Raw genomic sequence first — 14,282 nt, 5'->3', positions numbered from 1 at the left:
GCATCAGATTATGCCTGGGGGGCACACATGGCAGGAAAATGTATTCAGGGCACATGGCCCGCGGGCCAAATGCATCTTCATATCAATCAAAAAGAGATGCTAGCTGTACAGAATGCCCTGACAGCCTTCAAGTATCTACTACATCCAGGGCAACTATTGCTAAAGACGGACAGTACTACAGTTATATGGTACATAAGCAAGGGGGCACTCATTCCTACCCCCTCTGCAGGCAAGCCATGACTTTGTGGAACACAGCACTGACCTACCAAGTACATCTGCAGGCACAATTCCTGCCAGGAAAGAAAAATACTCTGGCAGACGAACTAAGCAGAAACCTCATGGACCCTCATGAGTGAAAACTAGATCCACAGGTCTTCGGCATGATAACAAGGAAACGGGGATGCCCAGACATAGATCTATCTGCCTCCCCTCACAACTGCCAACTACAGAGATTCTGCACAAGGACTTATCACTCACAAGCATGGAAAGTGGATGCTCTATCATTCAGCTGGAAAACCCTGACAGTTTCTGCCTTTCCACCACTGCCTCTCCTTCCCAAGGTACTCCTGAAAGTCAGACAAGAGAAGCCAAAAATGATTCTGATTGCCCCAGACTGGCCACGACAGCACTGGTACCCAATCCTAAAGAGCTTGTCTCAAGGCCCAGCCTGGACTTTACCTCAAATTCCGCATCTTCTGACTCAACAAAACAATCAGATCCTGCACAGCCAACTCAGGATCTTAAATCTGGCTGCATGACAAATAATATAGCCACTCAGAACACACCTCTCTCTAAAGCTGTTATGGATGTAATTTTGGAAGCCAGGAGGTCCAGCACCAGGAAATCTTATGCAGAAAAATGGAAGAAATTCTGTGTTTGGAACCAGGCACAAGGACTTGAACCACTTGTTCATAGGTTCATAGGTTGGTACTAGGCTATCAGCCCTAGGGCCTGTACAAGCCTAGCCATAACAATTCCCTGGCTATTTCTTCCCACATTATTTACTTTCCTGGACCCCTGTCTAGCAGGGCGACTGACGTGATCCCTGGGGTGAATTTCCTTTCTCCCATCCAATCGTCAAGGTTCCTCTTGAAGAGGTCCAAAGAGGCACTCTGCTTGACATGTATGGGCAATCTATTCCAGAGTTTGGGGAGTCTCTGGGTCAGGAACCTATCCCTCCAGCATGTTTTGTTTATTGTGATGACAAGGTTTAGATCCCTGGAGCGTGTAGCTCTGAGGGATTGGCATTTCTTTAAGTGTAGCATGTTCAACAGCTCTGGGTTTGACATGGCCTTGTATGTTAAGCAGAGATCGCCTCTGAGTAGATGATATGCGACAGAGTATAGCTGGAGTTTTTTAAGGCGGTCAGCATAGGGCATCTGCTTTAGGACTGTGATTCTTTTAGTGAGGTATTTCTGAGGCCTTTCCAGTTGTTGCAGATGTCTTGAGAGGTACATACCAAATGGGGCATTCTATAATGGGTCTAATGAGGGATGAGTACAGTGGGACAATGACCTCCTTTTTTCTGGATGAAAAGCCCTTCGTGATGAGGTGTGCTACATAGAAGGATTTCCTGACTGTTGTGGCGATGTGGTTATCGAAGGTGAGACCACTGTCCACCTGTGTCCCTAAGTCTCTTATCACACTTTCTGTGTTTAGTGTACTGCCACCTATATGGTAATTCATGGATACATGTTTTTTCCCAAAGGGGATAACAATACATTTCTTGGCATTGAGCTTGAGCCCATGGCTCTGGCACCAAGCATCTTTTTCTGTAAGGCCCTTTTGTAGAGTATCCACATCATTTGGGGATTCAATAATGGCTCCCAGTTTGAAGTCATCTGCAAACTGTGTTAGCCAGAGTCCCTTAGTGTTGACCTGTACTTCAGAGAAGTAGATGCCAAACAAGAGCGGCCCCAGGACTGAACCCTGAGGTACTCCACTTGTCACTTGTCTGGACTGGATTTGGAGTCGGCTACTTTTACAGTGCGGGTTCTATCAGTAAGCCATTTAGCAACCCATTGGGTGACATAGGGATTAATGCCCAACTTAGTAAGTTTATCTATGATTCCAGAGTGGGGGATGGTGTCAAAGACCTTGGCAAGGTCTAGATAGGCTGTGTGGACCACCTTACCCTTGTCCATGGCTCTGGAGACTGATTCAAAGAAGTCAATCAGGTTCAGGAGACAAGATCAGCCCTTCACAAACCCAAACTGGGAGGGGTCCAGTGTTTGAAGGTTGCCAATGTCTTTGTTTATAAGTTCCATGATAATACGCTCCATGGCCTTGCAGATGAGGCTTGTCAGACTGATGGGATGGTAGTTTCCGGGATCCAAGGTGGATCCCCCCTTGTGGATTGGGATAACTGTAGCTCTGCGCCACTCAGTGGGCACGAAACCTGAGGTGAGGCTATGATTAAACATGACACTTAGGTGAGGTGCCAGTTCATATTGTAGTTCATGTAGTACACAGCCCGGGATGTTCATAGGTTCATAGGTTCATACTAGGCTATCTGCCCGAGGGCATTTATAAGCCTAGCCATAGTTTTGTGGCTTACGCCACCCCTTAGTTTGGAGAAACTATGCCCATTATTTAGCTGTGCCTCTGTCGAGCAGTGACACTGAGGTAACCCCTGGGGTGTATCTGCGATCTCCCATCCATTGGTCAAGATTCCTCTTGAACAAGGCCAGCGAGGTGCTGTGCCTCACATAAACCGGCATTTTGTTCCACAGCATAGGGAGTCTTTGGGTGATGAATCTATCCCTCCAGCACGTCCTATTAATAACCGTGTCGAGGTTTAAGTCACCCGGCCTTGTGGCTCTGAGGGATCTAGATTTTTTGAGATGAAGCATATTCATCAAATCTGGGTTTGACATGGCCTTGCATGTCAGGCATAGGTCACCTCTGAGTAGCGATGCAACTGAATATAACTGGAGTTCTTTCAGTCGTGCAGCATAAGACAGATTTTTGAGTCCCTTTATCCTTTTGGTGAGGAACTTTTGTGGCCTCTCCAGCTGCTGCAAGTGTCAGGTCAGATACATTCCGAATGGGGCATTGTACTCGATCATTGGTCTGATGAGTATAGGGAGACTATGACTTCCCTTGATCTAGATGTGAATCCCTTCATGATAAGGTGGGCAATGTAGAAGGTCTTCCTAACTACTCTAGCAATATGAGTGTCGAATGAAAGGCTACTGTCAACCTGGGTTCCCAGGTCCCTAATAACTTCTTCTGTGTTCAGGGGATTGCCACCTATATGGTAGCTAGGGGTAACCTTATTTTTCCCGAAGGGTATGACTATGTATTTCTTGGCATTTAACTTGAGGCCATGGCTCTGGCACCAGTTATCCGTTTCTGTGAGACCCTTCTGAAGGATATCTGTGTCGGATGTGTTCTCAACTACGGCGCCCAGTTTGCAGTCATCTGCGAAATTTGTCAGCCATAACCCTCCTGTGTTTGCTTGTACTTCAGAAAAGTAGATGCCAAACAAGAGTGGGCCCAGGACTGAGCCCTGTGGGACACCACTTGTGACAGGCTTAGAGTCTGACATGGTGCCAGCAACTCTGACCCTGTGGGTTCTGTCACTCAGCCAGTTTGCAACCCATCTTGTAATGTATGGGTTTACATTTAAGTTGATGAGTTTTTCAATGATACCCGAGTGGGGTATTGTATCGAAAGCCTTCGCCAGGTCGAGGTAGGCTGTATGGACTGCCTTTCCCTCGTCAATGGCCTTGGTGACTGTTTCAGAAAAGTCAACCAAGTTTAAAAGGCATGATCTGCCTTTGACAAAGCCAAACTGGGTTGGATCCAAAGTCTGCAAATTCCCTATGTCTTTATTTATGAGATCCATTATGATCCTTTCCATGGCTTTGCAGATCAGGCTTGTCAAGCTAATGGGACGGTAATTTCCAGGGTCGGTGGAGGCACCGCCTTTGTGGAGTGGGACCACAGTCGCTGTGCCACTCCCTGGGTACGATATCCGAGGTGAGACTAAGATTAAACAGCTGTCCTAACTGTGGGTTTAATTCCTCGTTGAGTTCATGGAGCACACAGCCGGGGACACCATCAGGTCCCATGGATGCTGTGTTCTTTGCCTTGGAGAGAGCAGTTCTCACCTGAGCGTTGGAGATGTTTGGGGGCTACAATCATTTGGTATAGATATCTCTTCTTTAGGCGGGGAGGGTGGGGAGAAGTTTGCACTGAACCTGTCAGCCAGTATGTTGGCAATGTCTGTAGGATCAGTAATCTTCACATCATTTTGAACTAATTCTGAGCATATCTGGGAGTTTCCTCCTAGGTTTCTGACATAGCTAAAGAATGCTTTATGGTTGTCTTTAGAGTCCTTAGCTATTTTTTTCTCAAAATTAGCTTTGGATGATTTTATGAGAGCTTTTTATTATAGTGATCAGCGGTGTCTTACCTTTTAAGGATTTTGCTCTATCTTGTAGTAGCTTTCTCCTTTTATTGTAGAGTTTGTTTATGGCTGGGATCCACCAGACTGGACGCTTGCCTTTGGTACAAAGAGTCTTTGTTTTGCTTGGGATTGCCTGATCCATGCAGCCCTGCAGGTGCTGGTAGAAGGCATTTGTAAGTGATTCAGCGGTTTGAGTAATGTTAACCGCTGGCTCAGGGGCCTTAAAGGAGACCACACTAGTCTTTAGAAGTGTGAAGTCGGCTTTCAAGAAGTTTTTTACTGTGGTCTTTTTCATTTCGGGTGGGGGCGGGATGAGGACCTCCAGCGAGATTAGTTTGTGATCAGATCTCACCAGTGAGGGGTATACTTCTGGCGTTGAACATTGTGCTCCCTTGTTCGTGATGATGAGATCAAGTATGTTCTCTCCTCTTGTGGGGATGGTGACTAGTTGTTCCATGGCATTTGAGTTTATGAATTCCAGGAACTTTTGGGCTAGAGTAGTGTTCCCAGTCTATATTAGGGTAGTTGAAGTCACCTAGTATGATGGTGTTCGGAGATACATTTATCCCCTCCAGTGTTTTCAGGAAGGCCATGTGAGGTTCCTGAGTTTGCGAGGGTGGCCTGTAACATGCTACAATTTGCATAGCAGTCTTGCCTATGGTTAATTGCACCTGGATGGTTTCCGATGCATCGTGCGATGCCACCAATCTTGAGGTGTGGGTGTCCTTGATGAATATGGATACCCCTCCTCCTTTCTTGGTATTGTCCGGGTTTTGTGGCCGGAACACATGATATGAGGTAAAACCTGATAGTGCTGGGGTGCTCTCAGGAGCCTTGAACCAGGTTTCTGTCACAGCACAGACATCGATGTTCTCCATACTGAGAAGGGCCTCGAAAAGTGCATCTTGAGGTTGAGACTTCTGGCATTGAGCAGCATTACCCTTAGTTTTTTTTTCTTTGTTTTGTTCTAGGTGGTAGGTTTAGAATTTGAGCCTTGCCTAAAAAAGGCACTATGGGGGTGGCAAGAGCCTTTGCCAAAATCCAGAATCCCAGGGGTGACAAGTGAAAGCCATCCCTTGCGAAGCAGCGTGGCTTGTCCAGCATGTCATCCCAGGCAGACAGACATTGGATCCCCTTTGAATGACACCAGAGTTTAAGCCAATTGTTAAAACTGGTGTCATCTGGTCCCATGGATGCTGTATTCTTGGCTTTAGAGAGTGCGTTTTGTACCTGTGTGGCCGTTATTATTGGAATTTGGCAATCTTCCCGTATTGAGATGGGCCATTTAGGGGGTGAGAGGGGGGTGAAGTTGGCACTGAATCGATCTACCAGGATATTGGCAATATCCTTTGGATCAGTATATTTAATGCCATTCTGTTTTAGCTCAGCACAGATCTGAGCATTGCCATTTAGATTCTTGACATAGTTATGGAATGCTTTGTGGTTGTCTTTGGAATCTTTGGCAATTTTATTTGATTTTATGAGGCATCTCAGTTTCTTACTGAGGCCAGTAAGGGAGTTTTTTGCATCCTGGGATTTTCCTCTTTTCTGCAAAAGTTTCTTCCTTTTGTTGTAAAGTTTGTTTATGGCAGGGGACCACCAGATTGGCTTCCTTTTTTTGGATGAGAGCATTTTGTTTCTATTTGGGATGGCACGATTCATGCATGAGTGGATGTGCTCGTACAGTGCCTTAGTGTAGGATTTAGCAGTTGAACTTTCAGTTCCCGTCTGCATGGGTGTTATGAAGTTTGTCACTTCTGACTTGAGTAGCATGAAGTTGGCTTTGGAGAAGTTTTTATGGTGGTTTCTTTACTGGGGGTGGGGTGGGATGTGGATGTTAAGGGTGATTAGCTTATGGTCAGACCTGACTAACGAGGCGGTGACCATAGGTATGGAGCATTGATTTCCCATGTTGGTAATGACCAGGTCTAGGATATTGGAGCCCCTGGTGGGACTATGCATTCGTTGATCCAGGGCATTGGAATTTATGACTTCCAAGAACCGTTGCCCAAAGGTGTTGGGACATGAGTAGTTTTCCCAGTTAATGGCAGGGTAGTTAAAATCACCCAGTATTAGGGTGTTTGATTCTATCTTAATATTTTCCAGTATGTTTAGAAAGGTGTAGTGAGAATCTTGGGGTATGGTGGGGATCTGTGGCAAACTACAATTTGGATTGCAGTCTTACCTAGTGTTAGTTGCACTTGGAGAATTTCAGACACATTGTGTTGGCCAACTAGCCTGGTGGTGTGAATATCCTTGGTGAATATTGACACTCCTCCACCTTTAGTGTTTCGGTCCTGGTTTGGTGGCCGAAAAGTGTGGTAAGAGTTGTAGCCTGGTATTGCAGGGGTGCTCTCTGGAGCCTTGAACCAGGTCTCAGTTACTGCACAGATATCGATGTTCTCCATTTTTAGGAGTGCCTCGAGAGTGCATTTTGAGGTTTAGACTTCTAGCATTGAGTAGCATTACCTTCAGATTTTGCATGCTTGTACCTGTTACGGTGGTGGTTTTGTCCTTTGAAGTTTGCCTAAAAAAGGCACTATAGGGATGGCAAGAGCCTTAGCCAGTAACCTGAATCCCAGGGGCGACAGGTGCAGACCATCTCTGGCAAAGCATCGTGGTCTGTCAATCATGTCATCCCAGGCAGACAGATACTGGATCCCTTTGAATGACACCATAAGCTTAGCCAATTGTTGAAGTCAATCATTTTATCCTTATATTGTGGTATCATTCTGGGCTAAGGCAGGATGCTACTCAGGGCTAGGGTCATACCTGCCTGGGCCACATGATACCAGAGCTCTTCCATGTCTCTTTTCATGTAGTCCAGGGAGGTACGTCTCAAGTCATTCACTCCAACATGGACAATGACAGAGTCATATTTGTACTTGTTGTGGAGTGACTTGAGTGCATGCGTTATGTGGCGGATCCTGGCACCCGACAGGCAGCTGACTGTAATTTTCTCCTTATTCAACCTGGTGAGAGGGACATCAGTGTGCCGGACTATAGAGTCACCTATGACTAAAGTGTTAGGTACATTGTCTTGCCTTAGGGGCTGTTGCTGGGTGGCACACTGGTGTTGTGAACTATGTGACACATTGGTTGTGATTGGTGTTTGTTTGCGTTTCAGCTTCAGAGGTCTTTGTTGCTTGGGCAGGTTACAGTTAAGGGCCTCTGCATATGTGGATTTAGTGTTGCTATATGTGGGTGTTGGTGGTGCGGGTTTAGAAGGGCTATGTGTTGCTTGAGATGTAGTGTGGGTGTTAACCTTCTCTTGACTGTTTAGCACAATCTTGGGTGGAGAGAGCTTTGCTTCCATTTTGGCTATGTAAGTGCATCTCTCACAGGTTGTAGTGTTGGGTGGTAGGAGTAGAGGGTTGTCTGTGTACATGAGGCAATTGCTGCATTGCCCCAGTATGCCCAGATTCACCAGGTGGACAGGAGAAATCACCGGTAGCTGACCCTTGGGCATGCTTGTTTTGGGGCTTTTTTTTTTTTTTTCTTTGTAAAGTATAGGAGCTGTTTTCTTAGCAAGGTACTTTGCAATTATAGGCTGTTTAGTGCCTATTATTAATTTCTCCTTGTTAACAAGGAGAGTTCAGTGTTTGTATGAGTTTAAGGCTTCCTAGTGCTTTCCAGCAGGTATTAGAGAAAGTGCTAGTCACAGGGATGCTTAAAGGTAAGATTGAAAAGAATGCACTGCAGTGTGCACTAGAGAAGTTAGATGTGAAAGTAGGTAACTTGAGTTTTACCTGTTTAAAAAGTTAAGGTTTAGTGGAGAGTTACTATTTTTAAAACAGCAAGATGGATTGAAAGGGGTGGTCACTTTTATATTTTGGTACTATGAAATACTGTAGGATGGCCAATAAATTTAAATAATTGAAGGGGTGGGATTTCAAAAATGATGATTTTGTGATTACTCACATAAGCCAGTGAAAGTAGAGAGAAATGAGATATATGGTCAGATTAACATAAGAGGCGGGCAACTAGAAAGACAGTAGTGTTTAACAAGACAACTGAAATGGGTGGGAGGGCAGGAAAAAATTCTGCCTGACTCAGAACAGATAGAGCTGTGGTCTCTTTTGATTGTTCCAAATATTTCTCAGATTTTACAATACCTAACTGAGATGCTGGACAAAAGCCTGTCTTTCTCATCAATTAAGATCCATGCCTCTGCCATTTCAGCTCATTACAATACGGACCCTCCTATTTTCTCACATCCACTGCTAAGACAATACCTCAGAGGGGCAAAAAACATAAGACCCCTAAGGAGAGCACCGATACCTGCATAGGACCTCAACTTTGTCTTGGAAAAGCTCGCACTGACTCCTTCTGAGCCAGGCAATACAGCTGATATAAATTTTTTATCATGGAAAACTGCTGTGCTCCTAGCAATAACTTTAGCAAGAAGAGACTCAGAGTTACAGGCATTAATGGCAGTGGAACCTTTTATCATTTTTCATCCGGACAGGGTTTCTCTAAGGACAAACCCAACATTTATGCCAAAGGTAGTATCCAGTGTGGCTCTTAGCCAAACCATTCATTTGCCAACATTTTATCCAAATCCCCAGAATAAAGGGGAAAGACTCCTGCACTCTTTGGACATACACAGGCAGCTACGCTTCTACTTGGACAAAACAAAAGCTTTCAGAAAAAACTGAGCAACTGTTTGTAGCATATGCTGCAGGATCACAAGCAGACCATTTCAAAATGGATAGGACACTGTATTCGTTTCTGCTATGCACAGCATGGCCGGTCAGTGCCTAAGAATATTAGGCCACATTCTACCAGAGCAGCAGCCACTTCAGCAGCCTTTCTCAGAGGAGTACCCACCAAGGAAATTTTGGAGGATGCAACTTGGAGTTCAGTGCACACTTTTACCAAGCATTATCACTTACCTCTTTACTCTAAATCCAGAGCAGGCTTTGCCACTGCAGTTCTGCAGGGCCTCATAGCCACTCCTAATCCTATTTAGACCCAGCCGCCCAACCTCAGCTTTGGGATTCAATCCAAGTGTAATGGCAACAGTGAAACACGAACATAGTACAGTTGTGTACCTGCCATAAATGTAGATGTTCGAGTGTATTCACTGTTGCAGTCCATGTTACCCTCCCACCATCACCCTTACATTGCTGGGACTTGTATGTTCTTCTCTATCCTATACAACCTATGTGGTGTATTTGCTTGTAGATGAAGGTAATGCTTATGTTAGTGCATGCATTTTGTTTTGCAACATTTTTAGCTTACCCTTTTGGGGGCACCTGACATCTGGGGCAAGAAAAACTGAAGAAAATGGCATTGGCTGCATCTTATATACCCTGGCGCACTGACTCAGGGAAGAGGCGACAGCAACGAACGCCGGACCAGGACTTTGGAATTCAGGCCGAATGCAGGTAGCCTGCCAGCAGGATAACCCAAGTGTAATGACTGCAACAGTGAATACACTCGAACATCTAAATTTATGGTAGGTACACAACTGTACTTTACCCTCCCTCCAGCCCCCTGACTTCTATTGACTATACCTCTATTCTTGTTTACTATGCTTAAAGCTTTCTGGTGCATTTGCTTTGTTGGAGGTGTAACCTTGTATATAATTGCTTCTCATTATGGGGGCACCTGACATCTGGGGCAAGAAAAACTGATGTAATGGTGTCGGCTGCATGCTTTATATCCCTGACTACCTGATGTCATGGAAGATGAGACAGCAACCAACGCAGGACCCAAGACTTTGATAATCAGGCCGACTGAGGGCTACCTGTAAGCAGATAACCCCAAATGTAATAACTGCAACAGTGAATACACTCGAACATCTACATTTATGGTAAGTGTACACAACTGTACTTTCCTGATCTGTGCCCATCAGCTGTAAGTTTGGGAGCAAAACAAAAGGGAGAGGGGCCCTCTACCCAGGACTAAAAGAGTAAGACCCTGCTTGGCTGTACCAGACAGCAAGAGCTTAAGCAATTCTCTTCTGACTGCAAAAGCAGGATCTGCATTCAGTTAGAAATGCTGGTATGGAAATGAATACTGCACTTTTGGCAGATTAGCGTCTGCCAGTCACACATCCTAAACCCGTGCCCAGGGTGGTTGCCCCCTTCGCCCTACCCCTGCTTCTCTTCTGGGAGGAGCGTTCTCATGGATACGTGATTAGCTTTTCCAGCAGCTGATCTGGCAGATGCCTTTTAAATGGCTACATTCCTGAATTTGGCAGCAGTTTATTTTTTTCATGCATGCTTACCATGACATGACTTAGTATTAAACATTACAATTTTTTTATTACTGGCATTCCATACATCTGGTACTCTAGGAAACTTTTTTATTTCTGCAGTTTTATATTGCTCACCCACTTTGTTCTTTTTTTCGTAGAGTTGACCACATGACTTTACTAGAAGGAGTAATTATACTCGAGGAATTCTGCAAGGAGTTAGCAGCGATAGCGTTTGTGAAGTTCCATGCTTCTACAACTCCATGAACAGTTTTACAGTGATGCCATTTATGGAAAATTACAGCGGTAAATGGATCCATTTTTACAAAAGTAATGCTAAAAGTACTCGCAGCTTGGCTGGAACTTCAGAAGTGTACTGTACTTAAATGTCCACAGACCAAGCATTTCATAGCATCTGTTTATCAGAAGATGGAGTTCATACTGATTATGTTGAAACAGATCCAAGAAAGGGTATTAATTCAGCTGAAGACTTGAAGAAAAATGTATCGTAGAATGCTGAAATTGGGATTTTTGGAGCAGTGCTTGTCTGCAAACGTCTGAAGAGATGTAGATGGCCAAGCTTCACAGTTTATTGCCTCTTAAGTATTTATGTAAGATTTAGGGTGAAAGTACATTGAGGTTCACTGACAGAAAGCAATTACTCAGGCTTAGTGCAATGTTTTTTTTTTTCTTTTTAAATGCATGGCCATACATGTTTTAACGTTTTTGTCTCTCTTCCGTTTTTATAGTTAAAACGCTTCCTTATTGGTAAGTGTGGTATAACATTTTACCTAAAAGAAAACTGATAGCATATTTATATTTAGAAATGAGGGCAAAAGAAGCAAGCTTATAAAATTAAGTTGACTAATACACATAATAAAATTTACAGTAACAGTTTTTTCAAACTCAAACAGTAATCTTGGCAGGAAATTTAAATGCAGCATAAGCAAAAATAGATTTGTATTTGTTAAGAACAAAAGAGTAACTTGTTTTATTTTAAGTGTTCCGTAATCTGTGCTGCCTAGAACAACAGTGGTGACATTAAGCTTCTGTCATTCATTCTGGTCAATCATGCATTAATCAGCAGAAAATGTGACATTTCACAGTATGGTATAGAGCAGGTAATGAGGAATGCTGCTGTAATCTTGACAGTGGGAAGCTTTGCATTGCGGTGGAGATCTCCCTGAACTTGCATTTTCAGTGTAGATTCTGGGGCCACAGATGTCAGGACTCTTTTAATTGGCCCCTACCATAGACTTTGTTGGACAGCTGTACTTTTTTACCCATTGCATTCATTCATTCATTCTTCAGTCACTACACTTCCTGAAGCATTACCTTGATGCATCTCTTGCCTGTTGGGTATTCACTCACCTGGGAAAAAAGCTTAAGGACCACCCTGGCCCGTGCCACTGTTCATCAGATATGGGAGAGCGAGACAGGCGGGACCTGTTGTAACGATGCCCTGGCTCCTTTTTGTTGTGTGACATTGTGCTTGTACCGCGCTCCCTGGCTCCTTTTTGTTGTGTGACATTGTGCTTGTACCGCGTGCCCTGGCTCCTTTTTGTTGTGTGACATTGTGCTTGTACCGCGCTCCCTGGCTCCTTTTTGTTGTGTGACATTGTGCTTGTACCGCGTGCCCTGGCTCCTTTTTGTTGTGTGACATTGTGCTTGTACCGCGCTCCCTGGATCCTTTTTGTTGTGTGACATTGTGCTTGTACTGTGCACCCTGGATCCTTTTTGTTGTGTGACATTGTGCTTGTACCGCACTGGTGTGTATGCAGCACTTGGACATTGTATGCTGCATTCTAAGCACACTGTTTTGTTTCTGACTTATAACCATTGTGGTCCTCACCATGAGGTGAACACGCAGCAGCGGTTGGTACTTTCACCCCCTTGAGATAGCTGAAGTGGCTCCTGTCTGCTTAAACATACCTGCAGCACAAGCAGGGGTAGCCTGAGAAAGGTTGGTAGCATCACGAGTAGCAGCATTGGGCTGGCGAGTCGCAGAAGGTCATAATCGCCTTTCAGCAGCCTTAGTGGTCTTCCATAGCAGGTGACTGGATATGTGTGATTCTGAAAGAGACAGAAGTGATGATTTGTCTGCCTCAGGAATCTTTCAGTTCTCAGAAGTCGTCTTTTAGAAGAACATGTATGGAAACAGCACTTCTCGGAGTGATTTATGAAACTGTAAGTTTCCTTTTACATTTCTCTTCAGGTAGTATCATGGAGAGTTTACATTGTTCAGTCAGCCTCCACCTAATCGCATGCTTAATCTTAATCCCGCTCCTACCTCAGCTGCCTGTGTTTGAACGATTCCTAAGGGAATTCTGCACAGAACTAGGTAAATGGTGCATAAACTGAGCTTCTAGACAAGCTGTGTAAAAGTTCTTTAAATCGGTGGAAGTCAAGTGCTTAGCCTTTTTGCATGCCATGTCATGTACTGAAGAATTTAAGACTATCATAATGTCGTGTTTGTTTCTCCACAATGAAAAGCTACTACTTTAGACTCCTTTTCCTCAACAAGAGGATTTTAGGCTTTGTTATGAACAATTTCTTCTACCCCCTATTTTTCCTCACTCCCTACGGGAACAAATGCTGTTAACAAATATGCTTGATAACATGAGCTTGCTTGTTTATTAACGACACTGAGAGCACTCACCCTACCAGACCATGAATGCCCTTTAGACTGCATAAACCAGGACTACAGTTTTTTGGCACCTTTCTGCCTCACTCATGCCCTGCCCAGACAATGCCATGTTAGCAGTACACCTTAGCTGTTGTTGCCGCTGAGGCCTAGTTTCATTTGGTACCCTTTCTTGAAATTAGCATCTCACCTAAGGTGTAGCTTAGTCTTGTGCTAAGCAGTACACTTTTGATCTATGTTGTTATACTTCATGATAGGACTGTCCTCGCTGGACTCCTGTGTTAGTAGGGCTGTAGCTCTTAACTCCACATTTCAAGTGTTTGCTCTGACTGGGTAATTCTCAAAGTTCATATGCTACCATATTGTTTACTTAGTCCACTATAGTCTTTGCTGCTGTTTTTTTTTTTGGTTTGAAAGTTGTCATTTAATTCTTGGCATATCTTACATGGGCTAAAATAGTTTTTTTCTTTTTGTTTCTTTTCTCACATATATATTGCTGTGCAGCCATTTAATTACCAGAATAGCGACATTGCTAAATTAAACTGCTGAAAGTCTTCTCTGTTGTGGTGGTTTCCATATACAAGATTCTTGTTGGCAACACACTTTCAAACGTGGTTCCTTCTGTGTTCTGTCTTCCTGCTGTACAAACCTATTAATAAAACCTGAACAATAAGGGTAATTGACAAAGATTAAAACTTGATAGTGACTATATTATATTAAATGTCAGACAGTGTAACTGAACTCTCATTCCTTTTTTACAAAGGAAAAATCTTCTGAATAGTGATTTCTAGTGTGCCTGATGTTTTAAGGTCTATCTATGATAAATTTTTAGAACATTTTTGAAGTAAAACTACAAAGAAAATTATGTTTTAAAGACAGATATGTTAGCAGGATGCACATATTAAATCTTCTTTGACTTACTAGAAGGAAGCAGATGCGTGTCCAGGACAGCAGGTCAGTGCTATGACCGCTGAACTTAATGTTTTATTTCCCTTGGCCTCTTTTTAAGAGTTACTAATTTG

The 14,282-nt window shown here is 43.9% G+C and overlaps 1 protein-coding gene across 1 annotated transcript in view; it reads left to right on the top strand.

Moving 5' to 3' along the window:
• FHIP2A (FHF complex subunit HOOK interacting protein 2A) overlaps positions 1–12,597 on the top strand; it is a 1,458,394-nt gene extending 1,445,797 nt beyond the window's left edge. The window contains exon 15 of the mRNA XM_044055532.1: positions 10,778–12,597. Within this exon, the coding sequence (XP_043911467.1) occupies positions 10,778–10,883 (106 nt within the window). The 3' untranslated portion in view covers positions 10,884–12,597. The remainder of the gene's footprint in view (positions 1–10,777) is intronic.
• Positions 12,598–14,282: the final 1,685 nt, after the last annotated feature.

The sequence above is a fragment of the Protopterus annectens genome, chromosome 14.part0, assembly GCF_019279795.1.
Source record: "Protopterus annectens isolate FY-2018-M chromosome 14.part0, PAN1.0, whole genome shotgun sequence".
In the NCBI taxonomy this organism is placed as follows: domain Eukaryota; kingdom Metazoa; phylum Chordata; order Ceratodontiformes; family Protopteridae; genus Protopterus; species Protopterus annectens.
The sequence above is the reverse complement of the archived record's forward strand: the minus strand, read 5'-3'. Positions and strand labels throughout refer to the sequence as shown.